This window comes from Rutilus rutilus (assembly GCF_951802725.1).
Source record: "Rutilus rutilus genome assembly, chromosome: 22".
Taxonomy (NCBI): Eukaryota; Metazoa; Chordata; class Actinopteri; order Cypriniformes; family Leuciscidae; genus Rutilus; species Rutilus rutilus.
The window spans coordinates 24,573,545-24,596,772 of NC_140227.1; the positions used below are offsets into that span (position 1 = coordinate 24,573,545).

Below are 23,228 nucleotides of genomic sequence, written 5' to 3' on the forward strand. Positions count from 1 at the left end.
GTGATTTCAATAGAAAATGTTCCGTTTGAGTTTAGGGGTACACAGTATATTTGCACCATAGAGACATTTTAATTTATCAATAATTATATGGGATTTAATCGTGATCATTTTCCTTTTTTTTTATTACTGTTGTCATTACCTAACACTCATTTAAAATGAAGCGTTAATAACACTAATAATTTAATAATGCTGTTAAATGTAATCTGCAATATCCATTTTTCATACTGGACATTAGTAGGTTTTGGTGTCTACATTTATTCTTTTTTTATTTATTTTTATTTCATACAAAGTATAGAATTTTTTATATGTAAAACTTTAATGTCTGCCCTTTGTCAGTTTTAGCCATAACATTAAATTAATTATCAGCATATCAGTAGTATTTATCATGTCAGTGCATCTCCTCTTTACTAAACTGTTAACAGTTATGATTACCAAATTGTTTCCTCGTTATCAAATCAAATTTGTTCAAATCAATTCTTTGCTAAATGAACTGAACTGAATCACTGATTGGCTATTGAATTAGCATCTGACTGACTTTGAGTTATCGTTATTTCAGTTATGTCCGTCTTGATGTGAAGCAAATTTTGTGAACTTATTTTAGATTTGTGTTTGTTTTTTTGTTTTTTTTTTTCAGAAAAAGGTTAATCAGGTTTTAAAATCAGGGCTCCAGACTGCAACCAAATGGTTGCATTTTATGACCTTTTTTCTTGCCACTAAAACTTTTTAGAGGTTGCACTGGTGTGACCACCAAGTTGCCCAACTGATAAGAGATGATATTTCGGTTGCATATGAAAAACATCAAACGTATCATTCTGAATTTTGTGTGGCTTCTGATAAGAAAAATCAAATACCAATAGGAGGGCAGAAGCTGATGATGCAATTAGTCCCTCAACATCCTACAGTGTGACATGGCTTACAGCTGGGATCTTGTTTGTACAGTCTGTCAAGCAACAATCGTAAAGGACTATTATAAATCGGACAATGTACACCTGGCGGCTAATTACACTTTATTTTTGAAGACACACTGGGATGCTGGAATAAGAGAAGGGGGACTTGCATTTGAGAAATGAAACGGAAGTGAAAGAAAGGCACAAGGGAGTTGCATCATGCAACAGTGTGGCTCGCCATTGTGTTTGGGGTGTTTATGTAATGAGGGCTATGGAGCTACGGTTTATGCATGCGTGGGCAGCAGGAAATGATGCATTTGCAGTTCAGAGAACTATCCAGTTCAAAGGGAATTCTTAATCTCTCATAGTGCCATTGCAAGCAGTTTTGTACTCTTTGTTCTTTTCTGGAGCCAGAACTTTGAACCCTTTGTTTGCATCCTGCTAAGTGGACCATAAAATATAGAATGTGACTACCGTAACCTTAAGATCATATTGGGTGATTGTGTGCAAGCGTGTGTTTGTGGTGCTTCTACCCACATATGTGATGCTTCTATTTCAGCCATCTGCTTTGATACCTCAAATGAACTGTTTTAATGGCTGCATGTGGTATTTTTAGCTTCTGATAAACTGTTTCGCTTTAGTCAGGTGAAGCTGAGCATAAAGAATTACACCTCTTACTGGAAAACTCTGGGAAGAGAAATATCCTGTTGCCATAGCAACAGTATCCCCCCCCCCCCCCCCCCCCCCCCCCCCTTTTTTTTTAACAGGTCTTAGTTCAAGGTGCACAAAAAGAAAAGTTTATATCAGGCAAACTAACTCAGCCAGACAATAGAGGCAGAAAGATGAAACAGGTGTGTGTGTGTGTGTATCCCGTTCCCCATTGAGTCTTCCAGCAGCCATTATACACTAGAGACGGAGTGAGTGTGTTCAGGGTCTACTGGGACACACACACATTGAAACGCTTCTGTTGATCGGCAGGCACTCTGGGTGGTTGTGTGAAATGATGATTTAGCTTCCTGATAAAGAATAATACTTGAAACACTTGAAAAGTTGTTCCCCTCTGAATACCGTCACATGCTGAGTGGCAGGCATGACGGCATTACTTCCACTCCCTTTTGCAGGGGCATTTGAAATTATATTTTAAAGGGTGATTTGAATGGCTTACCTTGAGGAGACTCTGCTGTAAAGTTTAGCTGATATCATACCGTTTTCCCTATGGGTGGGTGGATTTGAATTGGTTTCATGTACTTTTTATGAGCAATGGGTAATGCATAGTCAGGTGGTTTTTTATATATATATATATATATCCTATGTCTCAGGGTTTGGTCTTTTGCTCTTATACGGTATATATGCACACACACACACCTGTTCAAAAGTTTACGGTCAGTATATTTTTTTTGCAGGAAATTAATACTTTTATTAAGCAATAAATGCATCTCGGTTTTATAATATTAAAGTGTAATTTTATGTCCGCCGGATAATGCAAAACTTTTGATGGGTCCAGGGCTTTCGTGAAAACTACAGATTATACTTCTGCACTTTTGTACGGACAGTCAGATCAACAGAGGGTTAATAACAGAGCAGTTATTGTATTTGTAAGTGTAGGTTTATCACTGAAAAACAGCATTATGGTAAAAATGGAACATAATGGCAACAGCTTTCTTACCGTACGCAACAGCATTTTGCTTCGGGCGGAACTGACGGAATGGCTGTTCCTTTCAGTTTTTTTTCTTTCAGTTCGCTCACAAGTGCGATTGCTATATTCACAACTGCCCAGAAAACCCGCAACAAGTGGGGAAACGAACTTGAGTTTGATTCAGTTGAACAAAACAAGACAGGTGTGAATACAGCCTAACTTAGTCCTGCTAATCATTAACTCTTTGAATTATTCCATCTGGGAAAATACAAGTCTACACCATTATGTCTAAATGTTTGCTAAGAAGTACAGTACAGGTCAAAAGTTTGGAAACATTACTATTTGTAATGTTTTTGAAAGAAGTTTCTTCTGCTCATCAAGCCTGCATTTATTTGATAAAAAATACAGATTTTTTTAATATATATATTGTGATATATTATTACAATTTAAAATAATTGGTTTTCAATTTATTATACTTTAAATTATCATTTATTTCTGTTATGCAAAGCTGAATTTTCAGGATCTGAATTTTTTATTATTTTGAATAAATGCAGTTCTTTTTAACCTTTTATTCATCAAATATATTAGGCAGCAGAACTGTTTCCAACACTCATAATAAATCAGAATATTAGAATGATTTCTAAAGGATCATGTGATAGACTGGATGTCACATGTGACACTGAAGACTGGAGTAATGATGCTGAAAATTCAGCTTTGTATCATAGGAATAAATACATTTTTTAAGTATATTCAAATAGAAAACTATTATTTTAAGTTGTAATAATATTTCACAATATTACTGTTTTTTTTCTTTTTTTTTTTTCTGTATTTTTGATCAAATAAACACAGCCTTGATAAGCTTGATAAGACTTCTTTCAAAAATATAAAAAAATCGTAATGTTTCCAAACTTTTGACCTGTACTGTATTTCCCACTCAAGCAAGGAAGCATTTGACTCTGGTCAAGCCTATCCATATCAGATTTGTGGGAGCGGCCTTGGATGTTTTCCTACCTATTTGACAAAAGAGAAGACAACAGCCTTTTTTTCCCCCTTCTTTTTCCCCCCTCTCTTGTCAGGTAGAATCAATTGAAACAAAAATCAACATTCTACTGCCAGCCATGTTTAAGGCCTTTTCCTAATGGTGAAGTACCCATTTAATCAGCACAACTGTTTCCAACACTTATAACAAGAGATGTTTCTTAAGCACCAAATCACCATATTAGAATATTTTCTAAAGGATCGCATGACTGAAAAAATAAATACAAAAAATATGAATGTGCAAAACTGTTAAAAATTCTAATACGATTTCTTGATATTTCCATTTTTACTGCATTTTTGATCAATGCCAGTTTGTTGTCTGTTAAACATTGTTATTGGACAAATTGCAGCAAATACCACTTTTACACTCTGACTAGATTAACATATGCATAGCTGCTTTTGTTCAGAAGCTGCTTTTGTTTGCATAAAGACTCCCAACACTGATCAAAGAGAATATTTGCTACTGTAGACAGCGCTCTAATTGAGATGTGAAATGTCTAGACCACATAATGTCAAAATTGACCCTCTTTACTGTCTTTATTTCTCTGGTCTTATTGAATGCAATTCATCAGTGTTTAGCTTTTCTAAAGAAGAAAACAAAAGCAAATGCTTGTTTGTTGTTCTATCAGCTTTCACTGACAACCAAGGCTGTGTGGTTGAAAAACAAAAACAAAAAAACAATCATATAATTTGCAAGATCCAATCAAATCCTTTTGAATAAAATCAATTCCCACCCTACATGATTTTCTTTTGGAATATTATGTATGTATGTTTACAGTTAGCTTTCAGTTCAGATTCTACAAGGCAACATGTTTACTAAATTTCCAGCTTCTCATCATTTATTCATTCATGGAAGCATCATTTTATACTATATTTTGATATACGGTCCGTCTTTTTTCTTTGCACCACATGTGTCCGGTATCAGTCCCCAAAGTGTTTTATATACCTGATCTTTGTGATTTCCAACTTTACTGAAACTTCCTGATAATTCCTACTTTTTTGTCTTCTAGAAGCTCGAATGAATAATTCATTTTATGTGCTGGGTGTGAGTTTTATGGAGGGGGAGGGTACAAATCCCCCTCAAACATTTATGGCTGGGAGAGCTTTGAATTGGAGTCTGTTTCATTGCAGATTAGTGCTGCCTGACAACACAGAAGATGTCTTCTACAAGTTTGCTGAATGTTTACACACATAAATTAGGCATTTGGCTTTGCCCTATTTTCTTTACCTTCTCTTCTCAGTCTCCCTTCCTTCTTTCCATCAATCTCTTTTTCAATTTGGATTTGTTTTGCTTTTGGTCCTTTGTCATTTGTCTTCAAGGATGAAATGATCCCTGGATTAGTTTATACACACATCCAGACTGATTGCACTGTGCGTGCATATACGAGAGATGATATCTGATTATGGAAAACAACTCGAGACATATTAATCATATCTCCGTATTGAATATCTCAATTACACCCTTAATTTGTGATTGCTAATTGGCTTTGATGGGGCAAACTGTGGCCTCCCCCCACCACCCACACAACTCTTAAAATGCACACTACACACACAAACACATATATGCATGTTTGCAGGCTTTGAGGAGAAGCAATTTGAGATGAATGAGAGTTTCCACCATAAAAACATGACTCAATAAAATTAATGTAATGATTCATCTTAACTAGTTTGTATGTGATTTCAGTTAGAATGTAAATCAGCATGCATTGCAATAAACTCTAAATTCATCTTGTATATCATTCAAATCTGAAAGAAATGTATTTCATTCAGGAATAAAGCTTTTGTTTCTGATTTAGAGGTGTTGTATTAAACTTAAAATCAGGAGAAAATTATAAGATTACTATTTCCATTTTTGTTTCCTTTTTCCATTTTGTTTTAAAGCAACCATGCTTTTCTGCTTATTTTATCTTCTTCCAGATGAGTAGTGTGAAGCGTCTGAGGCCCAGGCTCAACTCAATCCTGTTTAAGCTGCAGTTTGAAGAGCAGGTGAATAACTTGCGTCCAGACATCATGGCAGTGAACGCAGCCTGCGACGAGGTGAGGAAGAGCAAACCCTTCAGCAGGCTACTGGAACTCATTCTGCTCATGGGGAACTTCATGAACGCCGGCTCACGGAACGCCCAGTCCTTCGGCTTCAACCTCAGCTCACTCTGCAAAGTACGTACAGAGAAAGAGTTTGTATGTGAGTCACAACAACCTTTGAGTTGAATATCTAGGCCTGGCACACTTTTTGTCCACATTTTCTCTATGGAAACATCTACAGAAGTCTGCAAAATGGATTAAAGTAAGTCAAATGTGTTAAATGTATGTATTTCTAAGCCTGCACATTTATAAAACAACAGCTTTCAAACTTTTGGATCAAATACATGAAGTCTAGAGGCTGTATTGGGCTGTTTTCATGGAGAAAGTGTATTCCATGAGAACCTCCGCCGATGTTATTATTTCATCCAGTAAAGCCAGCCCTGAAGTCATTTATGCATTCTGCTATCCATATTTTCTCCTTCTGTGAATTATTAGCCCTTTTATCAGGTCTCTTCGTATTAGAAACACGCCCACCCACATGAACCGTGGGCATTTTCCATCAAATTCTCTCCTCCTGCTCTCTGTTTTTGGGAAGAAGCCGATAAGATGATCATTTATATGTGTCTGATGTTTGTGGAGGAGCCAAAGCTGAGTCACCATCAGGCACGAGCGTCCGGCTGCTGCTTGCGTGTCCTTCACTTCCCTCCCGCACATTTCCCGTTACCTTGACCCCTATCGGTCGGCCCATCTAAAGTGCCTCTCGCTGGAGACGCCTGGCGTTCAAGAAGATCTCATTTGATTTAACACTATCAAGCACTCAAGACCACAATAGCCGTATCTTCTGGCATCTATCAAAGTGCAGAGACCAAAAACCACTTTATGGTTTCTTCTTCTGTTTTCAGAGATAAGTCTCAGAGTAATGACGTAATGCAGACATATGTGTTAGTCGGAAAAAGGACAGTCTTTAATTCCTGTTTAGTCAGGTGTGTTAATGTAATGCTAATGGATTTTTAAACACAGAACATCTTAGCAAGAGTCCTAGAATTGTGTTAGCTAGTCTAATGATAATGTTTGGGTGAAATGTTCTGATTTAGGTGAGTGGGGAAGGGCAGAAGGGCCGTATAATTAATTACCACAGAAGCCATAGAGATTTACTTAGGTTTCCATGGTGACTTGGCATTGGATTTTATCAGGCTTGATCCGCCTCTCTCTTTCTTTCTTATTAGCCATCCATTTTTTTCATTACTACTGTACTTTCACTCCTTCCCTTTTCTGTGGTGCAAAAAATCTGAGAACGGCCATCACTGCATTTGTGACTTTCTCCGGCATAATGAAATGCCTTCCTGCTCATCATGTCACCTAGAATACCTGATAAAAGACCGAAGACTGTATGTGGACATGCTCACACATTCAGACATTTTATAAAGGAATAACCCAAAATTAAATGTCAGTCATTATTTACTCACCCCCATGTTGTTCCAAACCCAAATTACTTTGACCTTTTTCCATGAAGCTGTTCAAATATCTAAGAATAATGAACACAAGTCATTAAGACTACTTTTAGTATGTTTTTAATAAAATGTGTTAAAATTGTTTTTCAAGTATTATGTTTTTTCCTTTTGAACGTTTTTTTTTTTTTTTAGCTTTTTTGAGCTTTTTCCCTCCATATATTTTTTCACAGTCCCGTGCAAGGCATATGGGCTTGGAATTATATTAGGGGTGACTAAATTGTGACAGAATCCTAGTCATTTAATTAAGGATTATATCTACAGTACTGTTTAAAAGTTTGGGGTCAGTAAGATTTTTCTTTCAATGTTTTTGAAAGATGTCTCTTATTGTCACCAAGGCTGTATTTATTTGATCAGAAATATAGTAAAAACAGTAATATTGTCAAATGTTATTACAATTTAAAATAACTGTTTTCTATTTTAATATATATTTATTCCTGTGATGGCATGGCAAAGCTAAATTTTCATTCAGCCATTTCTTCAGTGTCATATGATCCTTTAAAAATCATTGTAATATGCTGATTTGGTTGTCAAAAAAAACTTTTATTATTGTTTTCAATGTTTGGAAATCCTGATACTTTTTTTTTTTTTTTTTTAATGAATAGAAATTTCAAAAGAACCACATTTACAACAACAATGTAATTGTTTTTACTGACACTTTTAATAAAATTATCAATTGTTTTCAAATAAAATCATCCATAGGTACCGGTGATCTATAATATTATATAAAATATCAATGCTTGTCTTTAAACTTGTCCTAATATCCACTTAAGGGCCTTGCGTATCAGATGGAGTGATCCGTCCTCACTGCCGAGAGGGAGACTAGATCTCTACATCTGCACATAGTGATGCAGTCCCTGATGGGCAGGAGTAACAGAGAAAGTGTGTCGGTTTCTGCCTTTCAAGTTCCTTGCCTGAGGGCCCATCCTGATGTTCTCTCTTTGCCTCCGTTGATCTGATTGTTTGTTTGTTTTATTCTGAGTTTAACCTGTCAGTATCTTCTTGTTTTGCTCACAGTGGGTTTATCCGAGCATATTTTGTTGTCAAAGGATTTGAAAGCGCTTCTCTTTGAGTGTGTGACTCACGCGTCACTGTTTGATCTCATCAGCAGAGGACGGTTCAGTATGTCTTGGACGTCAGAATCTCAATGAATGTTGTTGAATGTTTCCTGTAAAACTTTTTTTTCCAATTGAGAACCGATATTAAAGATTTGTCACAGACATCAGTGAGCTGAACTACAGGATAAGATTCGATACTTTGGGTTTCTTTGTTCCATTATAATTTTCGTACTATTTTGATTAAATATATGTACAAGCAATTTGTAGAATATTTTTGTTCCAGCTTACTACATAGGATTTTTGAGAAGCCCTAGTTTCGTCCCCCGCCATTCGTCTAATGCTTCACGCCGCTTCCAAATGTTCTGACACTGAAATTATCCAGTTGAACCCAGTGTGTAATATCCAGCACAAAGCTTCTGTCAGAACACATACATTTAAGAAGAAATGGCAGCACACAGTATAGTGGTGAGAACTGAAATGGACTAGATGGCAAGTCGATTTCTCCAATTTCATCTCTCATTTCGTAAGGGCTTATTTGGAACTCCATTTTCACTTCATCTCTATCTCTCACTCACCCCCCACGCTTGGTAATCAAGCTTCTTAAATCGTCAAGCTACACCACCCAAAAGAGCTTAATAATGTTTGTGCTATCTGCGTTAATCAAATGCTTTTTGCTCTGCCTTTTACAAAGTTGTATCCTTGTGCCACGATGATAATCATAACTGACAATGAAAATGTCTTGCTTTTCTTGTCCGGCGGCAATTTCAGTGTACTATCAAATTAACTTGTCAGACGTGAAAGCAGCGGACGTCAATGGCTTCCTTCAAGATTCTCTCTCCGTTTCTGTAATGCTCTGAACAACCAAATATCTGCATTTTTTTTTTTGATGGATGTATTTATTTGTTTCTATTTTGATTTAATGTTCCCACATTAAACGATTGTTTTCCCTGCTTCTGTCTTTCTCTATCTCTTGATCTCTCTGTGTCCCAGCTGAAGGACACTAAATCGGCTGATCAGAAGTCCACTCTACTGAATTTCCTGGCAGAGATCTGTGAGGAGAAATACCCTGAAGTGCTGAAGTTTGTGGATGATCTACAGCATGTGGACCGGGCCAGTCGAGGTACTCAGAACCAGTGTCTGTTGTAAATAAATCAATCTTATTTATTTAAGTATTACAATGCAATTACAATATTGTGAGATATACTTGTTTTTTTGTGTTTTTTTTTTTTTTTTTTTTATAAAAAAAAAGAAGCAATGCTAACTTGTTTTGCTATTACGGTTTTATTTTTTGCTTTTTAATTTATTTTGCCTTAATTATACAATGCTTTAATTAGTCGAGGATAGTTTGCTGGTTTAAGGTGATTTAGCTGCCCTAACAACTCTCTGGCTGACCATCTGAAAAGTAAAAAAAAAAAAAAAAAGTCTTCAGTTCATAGCTGCCAACATGAGACGGTACTTTAACTGGTCTTTACCATCACTCTCACATGAACTACCAGTATCTATGTTTGAGTTTTTGTTGACTTCTGTAATTGTTGATGTCCTCTGTGCTGCACAGCCTCATTTTGCTGCTCACACTCTGTCAGCAACACTAGACACAGAAATGATGTCAGCCTGTGCGTTTGTGCGCTCATAATTATAAGGCAGATCTCCGGATCCTTTTATTGTAAATCTTAATCTGAACACATCACGATTAGAATCCACTAATATAAGCTGATATTTTCAGACAGTCTGTGTCTATCTGCCTGTGTGTGTTTTAGCAGACAGAGAGAAGCCAAGGGGCCGTTGTGTGAGGTCACGTTGCCCTCGGCAGCCCTAGAGGCAGAGTCACAACGGGACCAGAGCAACTCACTGCGTTACCTAATGCTTCCAGAAAGCAGGGTAGGGAGAGTTTTGGCAGTGCAATCAAACAGGATTATTAGAGAGAGTGATTAATAAGATGCCCTGCCTATATGTCTGTCAGCCTTAGAGAAAGTATTTACAGGGAACATAAAACTTTCTAAATGAAACATAAGTCAGCAGGAAATGATGGAGGGCAGGACTTAGTAGTTGGGATTTTATTGGATTGTTAGACTTGTTAGGTTGTTGTAATATTATTGGTTAATATCGTTGTTCTCTGGCTGTGTAGTGTGTTGATTGCATCAGCTGAACATGAAAGTTTCACAGGCTGGGAATGTTATTAAATTTTTATACAGTATTAACTATTATGATGTATTTTTATTTTTATAATAATATACTTTGAAGAATGATTCACAGTAAGACCAGGGACATTTATTAAGACCTAATGGGGTTGATTTTTGATTCATGTTGACTTAATTACGAACTGTTAGCTGAATTTGACCTAAAAAAAAAAAGTGAATTATGTCATTTAGTCACCCTCACATTGCTCCAAACCCATATGGTGTGCTTTTATGATGCTTTGCTGTCTTTTTTTTTCTTTCTTGGTGCTTGATGGCTTATGGTCACAATTTAGTTTCACTGTATTGAAATGAGCAGCTCAGACATTCCTTTTGTTTTCCAAGGAAGGAAGGCTGGAGCAATGTAGGTTTTTCTGTCATGTCCTCTTTCTCCTACTCTGGCTCTGCAGCTTTTTATTAGCTTCACTTTTTTTTTTTCTCCCTGTCCGTCTCTTTCTCTCCCGTTCCCCATTTCATTAGTGCTGCCTGCTCTTGTGCCCTTCATCAAAGCTGAAATGGCATTATGGGTAACATATCCCCACCACACTGAACGTCTGTCCCTGCACGCCCCTCAGGAAACAGCCTTTGATTGTTTTACAGATATTACTTCCATTATTCTGTCCTTTAGAGCTCACATTTGCAGGTGTATGTTTTGATTTTCTCCTGGAGATGGAGATGCTTTCATTAAGAATTAGCTATTGTCATTCCCCAACTATTATGTTTTTGTCTCCCATTGTGATGCGGTTAGGTCTAGGGTGATTCCCTTCAGTGGCTGCTAATGGAGGGTTCATACATGTGTGTTTCTTTAGTGTTTTTTTTTCAGGAGCACCTGCTGACTGTTATTGAGGCTTTCTTTTACATTTTTATTTCCTTTGGCTCACACTTTGCTACCAAAGTGGCTCTTAAGAAAGGGCACCTGAAACATAGTGGATGCGTTTCTAAATCTAATGAGCTAACTACCTAGACAGCAGCTTTGTCTGAAAGCTGAAAAATACTGCTACTGCAGGCAGCATAGATGTATAAATTGCGGCCTATGATATCCCACAATCCTGTGTGTTTGATTCTGTGACATTTCAGCAAAAAATAAAGATGGCGTCTGAAAGATGAAATTGGTGGTTAGTTTGTGTAGAGATGTATAATATACTTTTTTTTTTATGTAAACGCAAACAATCCTGCCTTATATCTAAATTCAAAATCATTTGTCTTTGACCTGTACAGAAACAACACAGATGAATCATGATGAAAGTTTGTTCAAAAACTTTTATTATACTGTTCTTTTTTATTTCTATTAATAAAATAATCCTGATTTGTTTTTGTTTTTTGTGAAAAAAAAAAAAAAAATCCACAAAAATATTAGGCTGGACAATAGTTTTCAACATTGAAATATTGCATTTAAAATATATAAAAATAGAAAACAGTTATTTTAAATTGTAATAATATTTTATGAATTTTTGTTTGAAAAAACATTACAATAAAATCTTACCAAACTCAAACTTTTGAATGGTTTGATACTTTATTGTTCACAAGGCTAATTGCTTAGAACATGTCTCCCCAACATGCTGCATAATAATACTTTGTGCATGAATAAAGGTATCTTAAAGATATTCAAATTGACAGATATGTCTGTAGGTGCTGGACTCTTGGGTCACACTCAAAGTGCCAGTGCCAGCTACTTCTGACACTGTACTGTGAGACCAGATAGAGACATTTACCTCTCTACATTGACTCCATGAGAGGGAGCTAGAGATGAGTTTTTGTGGCTAAAGTGAGGTTTTTGCATTCAGCTTGTCCTGTCTGGTTGTGTACATGCACTTTGGTTTTGATTCAGCTTTGTACTGTTCTAAATGTAAAATGTGTGCTTTGACTCTATAGGCCAAGATATGGACAGTGTGAGAGGCACAATTAGTTGCTAAAAGCCTCAAATTGTTCTTCGTGCATGTTAAAAATCATTAAGGACCCCCCCCCCCCCCCCCCCCAAAAAAAAAGTCTGACTTAACTAAGCAGATTACCGTTAAATAGTTTAGCATTTACACAATTCCTCATGAAAATGCAATAAATAATATCCTGCTAAGCTGAGCACATATAAGCCAAATCTCAACCCATGAGGTTCAGTCAATGTGTCCCATCACATTAAGCTAACACTGTGCATGGAACAAGATCGTCCCCTCCTAACAGTGTCTGCTTAATCAAACCTGAGCCTCTTATTAAAGTCACATAATTACCTCATCAAACTACCAGCATGTGTGAGGAACAGGTGAAAGATGCAGACATGGTTTGGTCTTACCAGAACTGTTGTAATAATAATGAACCAAATTTATCTAAAAAAAAATGATAGTTTTATGAAATAGAGTCTGCTAATAGGACATTGAACCTTTTAGAAATGGTATGCTATAAAGCTGACGTGTGTAATTTCTGAAACAAACTCCCCTTCTCTCTCTCTCTCTCACACACACACACACAAATAAATAAATAAATAAAAAGAGCATCAATTTTAACCTCGTACATCCTAAATGAGTCTGCACTGAATACCTATTCAGTGATGTGTGTGAGAGAGGAACACTAATGTGGTTTCGATAAAATGTTGAGACTAGTAACCGTAGTGACGACACACTGCATATGTGCAAAATGTAGCATTTACCATGTGATTAAATGCTGTTCCAATTGTTAACATTAGTCAACATGAACTAACAATGAAAAATACTTCCAAAACATTTATTAATCTTAGTCGATTTGTATTTGTAACATTTATTAATGCATTACTTTTTATCTGTTAACAATATTTCATGGATCTGAGCTAACATGAACTAACAACGATCAGTATTTTGTTATCTAATGTTAACAAAGATTAATGAATACTGTTACAAATAAATTGCTCATTGTAATACATTTTTTAACTCACATTAACTAATGAGACCTTATTGTTAAGTGTTACCCTGCTCTTTATCAATGCAATTTAATTGCTCTTTATCAATTTTTTTTTTTAATTGCTTAGATAAACCAAACACATCAGATGTATTGCACAGAAAACAAAAATTGCAAACAAATGGCAATAAATTGCTTTGAAATAAAAAAAATATATAAAATAATTAACACCACTGAGACCTCAGAGTTAACAGATCGTATCAGGGGTGTATAGGCCTCATTTACGCTGCAGGTCTTGATGCCCAATTCTTATCTGTTGCCTTTATCCGATTTTTTTCAAAGTCCGTTTACACGTTCTTTCAATTGTGACCCATATCCGATTCATGTGTTTACACTTCACATTCTATCTGAAACATCGCGCATGCTTAAAGGGGGTTCTTGCACAGATGGACGAACGTGAAATATGCTTGATGCTGGCTTTGCTATATAGCCTATGCGAAGTTCGCCAAACATCACCATGATTTTGAGGCGGAGGAGGACGAAAAGGGCCATCATTGCAGCCTGCAATTGCAGCAGATGTACCGAATGTTCGGCAACCGAAATTATAAGTAAAAAGACAAAATAAATTTTGCCAAACAATGACGTTTTTGATGACACGATCAAATAGTAACCAGCATAGAGTGAGGGGCGCGTGCTTTATAAATGCAGCAAACATGTCCAGGCCGAGTTGGATTTGGGAAAGCCGCTAGGTGATGGAGACCAGGGGCGGAGTGGCAGTCGGGAGAGTCAGGACTTTTCCCGGTGGGCCGGTAGTGTTTTGAGGCCGCGAGGGTCTCATAATAGTTATACATTGCAAGTTCTTAGCAACACCATCCGGTCAAACTGTGCAGCCTCTCTGCTAAACCCGTATGGCGGGCCGCATCAGCCTCTTATTTCAGTAGAAACACAGGTTAATCAGAAAGCACTAACGAAGTGCAGGTCCAACCATGTCTGGGATTTAAAAAAATATAGGGGGATCAGTGAGCGGCCCCTCCCCAAATGGCATAGCCTGTCGGCCTGTGACGTAAAGCCATCGAACACCTCTTTTTTTCCTCGTCACGTTTTGGAAGTCTAACGTTAACAGACAGTGTGTGAGTGAGTGGGCTGTTTAAATAAATATTCTTAAATTGTATTTTTGTTATTTTATTTTATTTTTTCTCTAAAAGGCAAGACAAAATGGTAAAAAGCTCATTATTACTATTTAATTAATGCAATGGTGAAAAAAGTGGCAAAATAAATGGAAAAAATGTAAGCGTTCGGTATTCGGCCTTCGGCCAAGCATTTCATTATTATTCGGCTTCGACCAAGAATTTTCATTTCGGTGCATCCCTACTGGAAACATGCATTTTGGATCTGCTGTAAGTAAAGCGTGTCAGTGCATTGTTTTAAATCTGTACCTCTCTGTGTGTATAGTATCAGCAGAAAACCTTGAGAAGAGCCTGAGACAGATGGAGAAACACCTGCTGCAGTTGGAGAAGGATCTGGACACTTTCAGCTCCACAGACGACCAGCAGGACCTGTTCCACAGCAAGATGGCAATATCCTTTCACACGTTTGCATACACGTATACACACACACACTGTACATTTCTTTGTTTCTTTTTTTTTTTTTTTTGTCTGAACACACTTATTCATTGTTGTGCTGCTATCTACATGGTTAGTTCTCTTGCACATGGTGGCAACACATTTTCTGGCACCCTTGTCAACCTCACACACATTCACAAACACTAATCAGAGTTTATGTCGGCGTGTGCGAATAAATTATTTATATTGAACTTCACCGGGCTGCTTGTGAAACCTGGTTTGATAATGGAGTTGTACATTCCTGTACTTGCTTGTTAGTTCTTTTCCTTGCTGTCTGTCATTGCTCTCGAAATCATTTCCTGCGGTCTTGATGCTGTCTCCTTTGCTAATGGCAAATGTTTGAAAGCCAGACCTGTTGCCAGGGGAGATACCAGTGGCACAAACTAAACGCTGATCAAAACAGATTCCCTAATAATCATCAATGAACCTTTCTTTTAGTGCATTTTGTACATCTCTGTGGAGCAGGTAGTCTTGTGTAGCTTCGTTATTCATTTTTCTGTCTTGGGCTCAGGCTTACCGAATGTTTTATTTTTTGGTGGTGTGTTTGCTGTTTCATGGGCAAAAAAAACAGATTTGACTTTATTACTTTAGTGGGGTGCTCATGATCCAGTGAATTCCGTGTTCTGGGTCTGACCCGACTGCTCTACCCTTCACGCTGTCCTAGCTAGACTCTACCAGGGGAGGTTATTATCTCACTCACCAGCCACATAGTGGACTGTCTTCCACCCTACATCCCTCCTCTCATCCATACTGTTTTTTTTTTTTCTGTTTATTTATTTAGTTTTCTATTGCCCTTTCTGCTTTTTTTGTTTGTCTGCTCTAGCCTTTAATTTTTCATTTGTTTTTATTTTTTTTAATTCATTAATAGCTACATTTAGTGCCTTGTCCCTACCGATATATTTTATGAATGCATTGACTCAAATCCTAGAGAGCTACCCTGCTAGACAGCATTTTGGGGTATTGTTTTTCAAATTTGAAAACACTGATAATGCCAAAAATATGCTCACTTGGTGGGCAGCTCTTGGTGGGTATTTGCAATGACCTCTTACAATGGGCATCAACGTTGCATTTGTAAGTCTTGCGTTACTAGTAATGTGCTGAAATATTAGGGATGTGTGATATATTGGTACCATAGCAGTTGTCAGCTGATTTTGGAGTTTTTCTTTAATGTTTTTTTGTTTTGTTTGTCATTTAGAATTGCCTTTGCCATCATCTAACACTCACTTAGAGTTCATTTTTAAAAACAATAATAATTTAAAAACATTTAAGACCCCTTCACACCAAGAACAATAACTATAACGATTACTATATTAACGTTCTCACCAGAGGACAATATCATTGTTTATTTTAAGCATGCTCTGCTGTTTTGTAGTCTGTCACTTTAAATGCTTTCACTCTTAAAACAATGGATTCTGATTGGCTGTCAGTGGTTTTATCGTTCATCGGCTGGGGAAAAAATCGTTCTGAAAGTGATTCCAATGATATTGTTTTACTGTGCCGTTATTGTTATACAGTATTTGTGGTGTGAACTGTTATTCTTTTACATTTAGAACAATTTTTAGAACTATGTCTTTACTGTTATCGTTATAGTTATCGTCCTTGGTGTGACGATATTGTTGTACATACCGTTTTGTACAGTACACTGTCATGATGCAGATTATCAGTATTTGCCAGTGTTGCATCTCTAAAAATATACAATCTAACCAGACGCTGCATTTTATGGACACTACATGACATTTTATGGACACTAAATGGCCAAAAGTATGTAAACACCCGAATATTACATCCATATGTGCTTGTTTTTAAAAAAAATTGACATTAAGGATTGGCCCTCCCTTTTTTTTGCTATAACAGCATGTAGCATTGTTTTGCTATGTTCTATTCTACTGTAAATGACTAGGGAGACTGTGTTTATTTTATGCACCTGTTAGTATGAATCTGAAATAGTTCATTAGAAGGGGGTGTCCACATGCATTTGTGTGGGTCTTAGGTACTGTATTATGGTGTGATTGTTAATAGTGTGTCTTAGTGTCGTGTAACTGTACAGTATGAGAGTCTTAACAAGCTTAAGTGTACAGGAAAAAAAATCAATGCTTTTCAATCCCTCTGCACAGAACATGTGTTCAAGGGTCAGCCATCAACCTCTCTCTCTCTCTCTCTATTTAGTTTAGCTCTCTGTCATTTAGAACAAAAACCCAGAACCCACATTCCTCTCTCTTTCCTCTGTTACTGCTAACACCGCTTGGCTCCACACGGCACAGGCCCTTTTCTTTCCTCTGAGCTCTTAGCACCAGCAACCAGATCAGTATTAACGTTAATGAAGTCTTATCTCGCTCTCATACACCGTCTGTCCTTTCATTAGGTGAGCACGTCCCCTGCGCCCCATTCTCCGTTCATATTTGGAAGGCGTGAATGAACTCGCAGTGTGAAAGACAGCAGAGGAGACGCACGAAACAGATCTGTGTGTGTATGCCACGGAAAGAACTCCCAAAAGATTTCATGTGTATGCCAAACAAGCATTGCTGTCCGGCCTGTCTGCCCTCCCTTATGTCTTCATCATGAATAAGTCATGGAGGACCTGAGTCTTGGTGTGAAATCTATGGGTTAGAGTAGCTCCGTCCTGTCTCTAGATGACTACTTTTTAGTCAGTTCTGGCTAATAGTCACTTTTACCTTGCCTAGGAAGAGTTGATTATGCAAGTAAGCTGTTCAGGTGAGCTTACAAAGAAACTGTTGCAATCTAGGACAGTAGATTGCCACACAGCAGAGATTTTGCTCAATTCAGCAAAAACACACTAATGCATATAAAACAGCACACAAGTCATATATATATATATATATATATATATATATATATATATATACACACTTCTAAATATGATTGTGTTGGTAGCCACTCAATGTTAATGAGTCTTAAAGCAAACTCAGTTAAGATCTACCACATTAATTTAGAGTTATACATGAAGATATATTTGATAATTCAAATGCAGCATTATTTATAGCAATTAATCAAAATACCCTGAAGAATTGTGTAGGCTTTAACGTAAGAAGGACAGGCGAATGACAGCAGGTGCGATTGTTAAATGTTGTGGCACTTAACTACAGATCTGTTTGTAGTGTAACTGCGCTTCATTGAGACTGCCGTGGTGGAGTTCACAAGTCAATCTGACACCACCTCCTGAAAACAGTTCACCTCGCGGCCAGCTCGTACACACACCTGATAAACACACAGACACGCACACAGTCTCTCTCTCTCTCTCTCAAGCTAATGCCAGTAATAAAAGCAAAAATTCTTTGGACGTTGATTTAAAGTTTTAACAGATTTTTTTGGTGAGGTGGGAATAGTGTGATGTGAGGCACCAGCTTCAAACAGGATTACTAATTAAAAACCACATCAAAGTCGAAAATATTAGTTATGATATTTGAAGTAAAGCTTACCATCTTTGCATAGGCATTCCTGACCTCACAGCAAGGATTAGACCCAGATTCTTTCTTTCATGTCGTGTGTAAGAGTCACAGTGTCAGTGCATGCATGTGTATGTGTGAGACATAATGCTAATGTTTGTTATAGACATTTTATGTGTCTTAGTGAAGCGGACTATGATGTGAAAAGAGCTCTTTGCACTTGAGAGTGAATATGTGTGGGTTATAGGTCTACATCCTAGTGAAACTTCACTCATACAGCAGTAAACAATAAGAATATTTGTATTTTCTTAGCACTTGTTTATATACTGTAAAAATCTTTGTCCAAGCCCAAGGACACACACACACACACATGTATATGTATATATTTTTCTTCTTCATGTATGTACAGTAGATCGTTTCACTCTCCATTCCAAAAGGAAAACTTTGATCTTCATCAAAGATTTTCACCCATCCCTTTTTCTCACACCAGACTTGTGTTCCCAGCATGTTATATTTCAGTGTGCACACATATGGCAGTGTTCATGTGATATGCAAGTGAACACGTGTAAAGGTCCTTTCACACTAGACGCGATTTTGACGCATGAATAATTCGCACAATGGTTTTATTTTTTGATGAGCTGTTTGTGTAATGAGTGCTTCCACACCGAACGTGAATGTGCTGCGGCGAAAAAACGACTTATTTTTTTCGCTTCGATGCCGATTTTTTTTATTTAGTTTTTTTTTACTTTTGTGGCGACAGAAAATGCTTCAGCCAATCACATACTACAAGGACAACAATTTGAAAGACAATGTGTGGCGTAGCATTGCCAACCAACTCGGTTATCTCGACTGTGAGTATGTTGTGTGATAGTTTTAGTCGTTGTATAGTCCTGTGCTGTGTAGGCTAGCAGGCTAAACTACATTTGGGATAGAAAGCTAACACTATTATCGTCAAAGATAGAGACTGAGACCGTGTTTACTTTGAACATGTAACAAAATGTAGTGAGACTATTTAGGGCTGCTTTTAGTATACTATACATTCTTTGTGTGATGTCTACAGTTTCTAGTTGAATGATTTTAACTTGTTACTTCGTGTGTTACATGTAATGTGTATTGGCATTACAAAACGCACTGTGTTTAGTTGAAGACGCAAAAAAACTGGAAAAACCTCAGGGACACCTATGTGAGAAAAAGGAGAGAGGAAAAGGAAACTAAAAGTGGACATTAGCATACTCCCCTTCAGGCTCGTCTTCACTGGATGATGATGATGATGATGAAGTGTCCATGTTTTCTCAGCTGTCGGCGCGAAAGTTTTGGAATGTTGAAGCTCTGAACGTCACAGAAGTCATAAATTCGCGTCGCGGCTGATGTGAATGGTTTTGACGCGAACTATTCGCACGCGAACTTTGCTTATTCGTTTCGCTTTTTCGTTACGCGTCCGGTGTGGAAGGGCCTTAAGGTGTTAATGACATGCGCAACTATTAATATTGCTTATGAGCAATTCCATGCAAATGTCACCTTACCATGAAAAAATTTAGTTTTTACCAAAAGAGCAACACCCTATTTAAGTTGTGCATTTAGGTATGGATTTTACTTCATTAATGTGCTTTAATCGCATTTTGAAGGAAATCGCCATGTTTATCCACCACATATGAGGTGTGCACCGATAGTAAAATTACATTTTCATCCAACTATCATTTCATGTTTTCAAAAGAGTTAGATCTTGATCAACTAATGGTCAGCAATGAATTGGAGTGGCATCGGTCCGTTAGATCAAAACAATTTCAAATAAAAATTTTAGGTTACAACTGCATCTGTCTCTGATGTAGACTGGTGTAGATTTATTTAAATGCAGGTTCCATACTGGTTACACTTAACAGCATGAGAGATGGTGTGAACACATGCTATATAATCACGTGCTATAAATTATCCATAACCATTTGCGGTACAATTTCAGAGAATATTTGTTTTTGATATGATCATTTACGTCATTTAAAAAAATGGAGACTTCAAGCTTTGTAAAGACGTTTCATGTCACAGTGACAAGCATACGCTGAGTTACAGATCATTTTCTGTCGCGTTTCAGATTGAACTTCACATTGCGAGAGACGGCAGAATGTGCATCGTTTATTTTCTTTATTTTACGAAAAACTCAACATTTTGTTTTTATTATTAGTGTACACAAATAAAAGACATTTAAAAGTTTTGAATGATGTATAACACTTGCCTGTATGACAAAATTCAACGGAGATATTCAAGTCTCTTTTGCACTGATAAGAAAAAAAGCGAGACAATCGCACCCGCGCAACAGCCAACCCCAGGGGGTTAACTTCCATTCTCTCATTATCTTTAAAGGGGTCATCGAATGCCTATTTTCCACAAGTTGGTATGATTCTTTAGGGTCTACATGTAAAGTTTGTAACACACTTTGGTTAAAATTCCTCAATGGTTGTGTAAAACAACACCCATTTTACCTCCTCAAAAACAGCTTTGTTCACAGCGACCCGTTTCGGTGCATGTCTCTTTAAATGATAATGAGCAACTGCTCACCCCACCCCTCTCTTCCATAGGGGATGTCGACACAAGACAAGTAAAGTGCTGTCTTGGCTCAGATGTGCCAAGATATGATGTCATATATGATATGATGTCATATTGCTCAGATAATTCAAACGGCTTGATTATTGAGTGTTTAGGCTTTTTGATTATTAAATAAAGGAGCGAATGGATTTTCTTCATTGTATGGTGGCAAAGACACATTTATATGCAAACACCATATAAAAGTGAATTTTGCATCCGACGACCCCTTTAAAAAGTGAGAATGTAGGTTTTTTTTTTCTAAACTTGCTAAGAACTTAATGAATTTATGGTTGTTCAGTGTTGCCATAAGGGTCACCTTAAAAACATGGGCTTTGCATACATTTGCATGTGGGCTGCAAATAAATGTGCATAACATAAACACTGGTTTAAATGACTGTCTACAAGTACTTTTTAGCCATCTATAATTATGTTTGTTAAAGAATAAAATGCCTGTGTGTATACATGCTTTCCCAGTAAATAACATGCTTTGCATTGGCTCCTACTGTACACACCAGCACAGTTTTAATTGGATAAAGAGCAGTAATGGATAAAGCAGGTGGCAAGTGCAGCAGTTTTAACCATAATTAAAATGAACTGGACTTTTACATGTGAACTATTTATATGCTCTTGTACGATATATGTCTGGGTTTTTGCATGTGCGGGTTGCACAACTTTAGCAAGTGTTGCATTATGGGCTTGTAGTTATGCGATCAGGCATTAAAAGTGAATTGTTTTCATTTTGGTTCATTCTTAGCAGAAACTACGCTTAATCTCTGGCATTTCACAACATCTTTTCCAAATGGTAACCTGTTAGAATAAAATGAAAGATTAACTTTCCTTGCCTTGAAATGAGAGAGCACTGTAATAATAAACTTGAAAATTAAATAACAATTGCATAAATTACTGCTGATTTATTTAACTTTTTTGTGTATTTATGTTCAAAGGTGCAGAAGTAAGGATGATTGTTTCCTTGGGTCATTGGTTTTTGGGGGTTCATTTGTTACCTGCAATCAGAAACAGCATTTTTACTCTGGAACAACTGAAAATGATTTTTTTCTTTTCTTTTTTTAACCATTTTATTGAATTCATTTAACCAAAGTATCACAATAAAGAAGAAAATGTATTATTCCTTAAATTATTTTAATGAAAATCCTGTTGACAACACGTTTTCTCATTCACTTTTCAATACTGTTTTGGAAAAGTCCTTGACAATGATTCCTCACAGTTTCTCTACGCAGGCGAGAGATCAGTATCAGAAGCTGAAGATCATGCACAGTAATATGGTGACCCTTTACCTCAACATGCTGGAGTTTTTCGCCATCGACTCAAAGAAGACATCCGTGGAGGAACTCTTCTCTGACCTCAGCAACTTCAGAGCCATGTTCATGGTAAGCTGTGACTCTGATTCAGCTCATAATCACAGTCTCTATATCATATGAAATAGAGTCGTGTCAGTGCCCTGTTGAAGCCAGCTTGTGTTTGTAGTATCTGCAGCTTTGCAGTAGCCCCACACCAGCTTTCAATGACTTTACAGGGAATAATCTGGTTCTCTCACCTTCCAGCCTTGACCCTTTTGGCCCACAAGCCCTGACCTACTTGAACAGGAGGAAGTCTTGTGTATGTTATCATAAGTAGAGGGAACACTGGGTATTTAGTAGCCAAATATTGCTCGTCTTGCAACGATAGGTGCAGGTTATGCACACATTAAGACTGAGCGCTTTCTGTCTCCACTTACTGTCACTGAGTGTGTGATTGTGTGTGTGTGCTTTCACACACTCCCTTCATTCCCATTCTGAAGGTTCTAGTGCACTAATCTGACAAAAGAGAAGCCGCCTGTCTCCTTTATGAAAAGCCATTTGAAATGCAAAGTTATTTTCCACTTGGCTGCTACAGTGATGAGACGAATCTCATTGCCTTTATTATTTAAAATGATTTCATGATGGAAATGCTGAAATTTGGGGAATGAGCTGACGGCGGGTCCACCATCAGATGCATGATAATGCACTCCTGTGGCGCACCTTTGAAACGTGTTCTTGGTGCAGCGAGAGACACAGAACTTGCACTCCAGACGAGCAGCCTGTGCTGTACTCCGTCAGACTGAGTTTTCACACTCGCTGTGAAACAAGGCAACAGTGAGCAGGATAGGGGTTGTAATTGACCAAAAAGATGATTCTTGGTTGTGTTTTTTGCTTAATAGAATTTAGACTGGGTTTGGATGCTGATCAGCTGACACAAACAAAAATGACACTGAGGGACAGCTCATTCAATACGTGTTCAACTTTAAGAAATACACTGTCAATTCATTGTCAACAATATGTTGTCTGAACCAGGGGTTTTCAAACTTGGGTCTTCTGAAAATAAAATAAAAAATAGAAAAATAAGTATAATGGATTATATTAATAATAATATAAATACTATATTATATTAATATTGGCTTAAG

General features: G+C 37.1%; 1 protein-coding gene across 6 annotated transcripts in view; it reads left to right on the forward strand.

The window, feature by feature from the left end:
* diaph3 (diaphanous-related formin 3) overlaps positions 1-23,228 on the forward strand; it is a 320,772-nt gene that overhangs the window by 206,235 nt on the left and 91,309 nt on the right. For all 6 annotated transcript variants that reach the window (XM_084394616.1, XM_084394618.1, XM_084394615.1 and 3 more), the window contains 4 exons: positions 5,479-5,718; positions 9,140-9,269; positions 14,638-14,762; positions 22,012-22,176. In XM_084394616.1, coding sequence (XP_084250742.1) covers positions 5,479-5,718; positions 9,140-9,269; positions 14,638-14,762; positions 22,012-22,176 — 660 coding nt within the window. The remainder of the gene's footprint in view (positions 1-5,478; positions 5,719-9,139; positions 9,270-14,637; positions 14,763-22,011; positions 22,177-23,228) is intronic.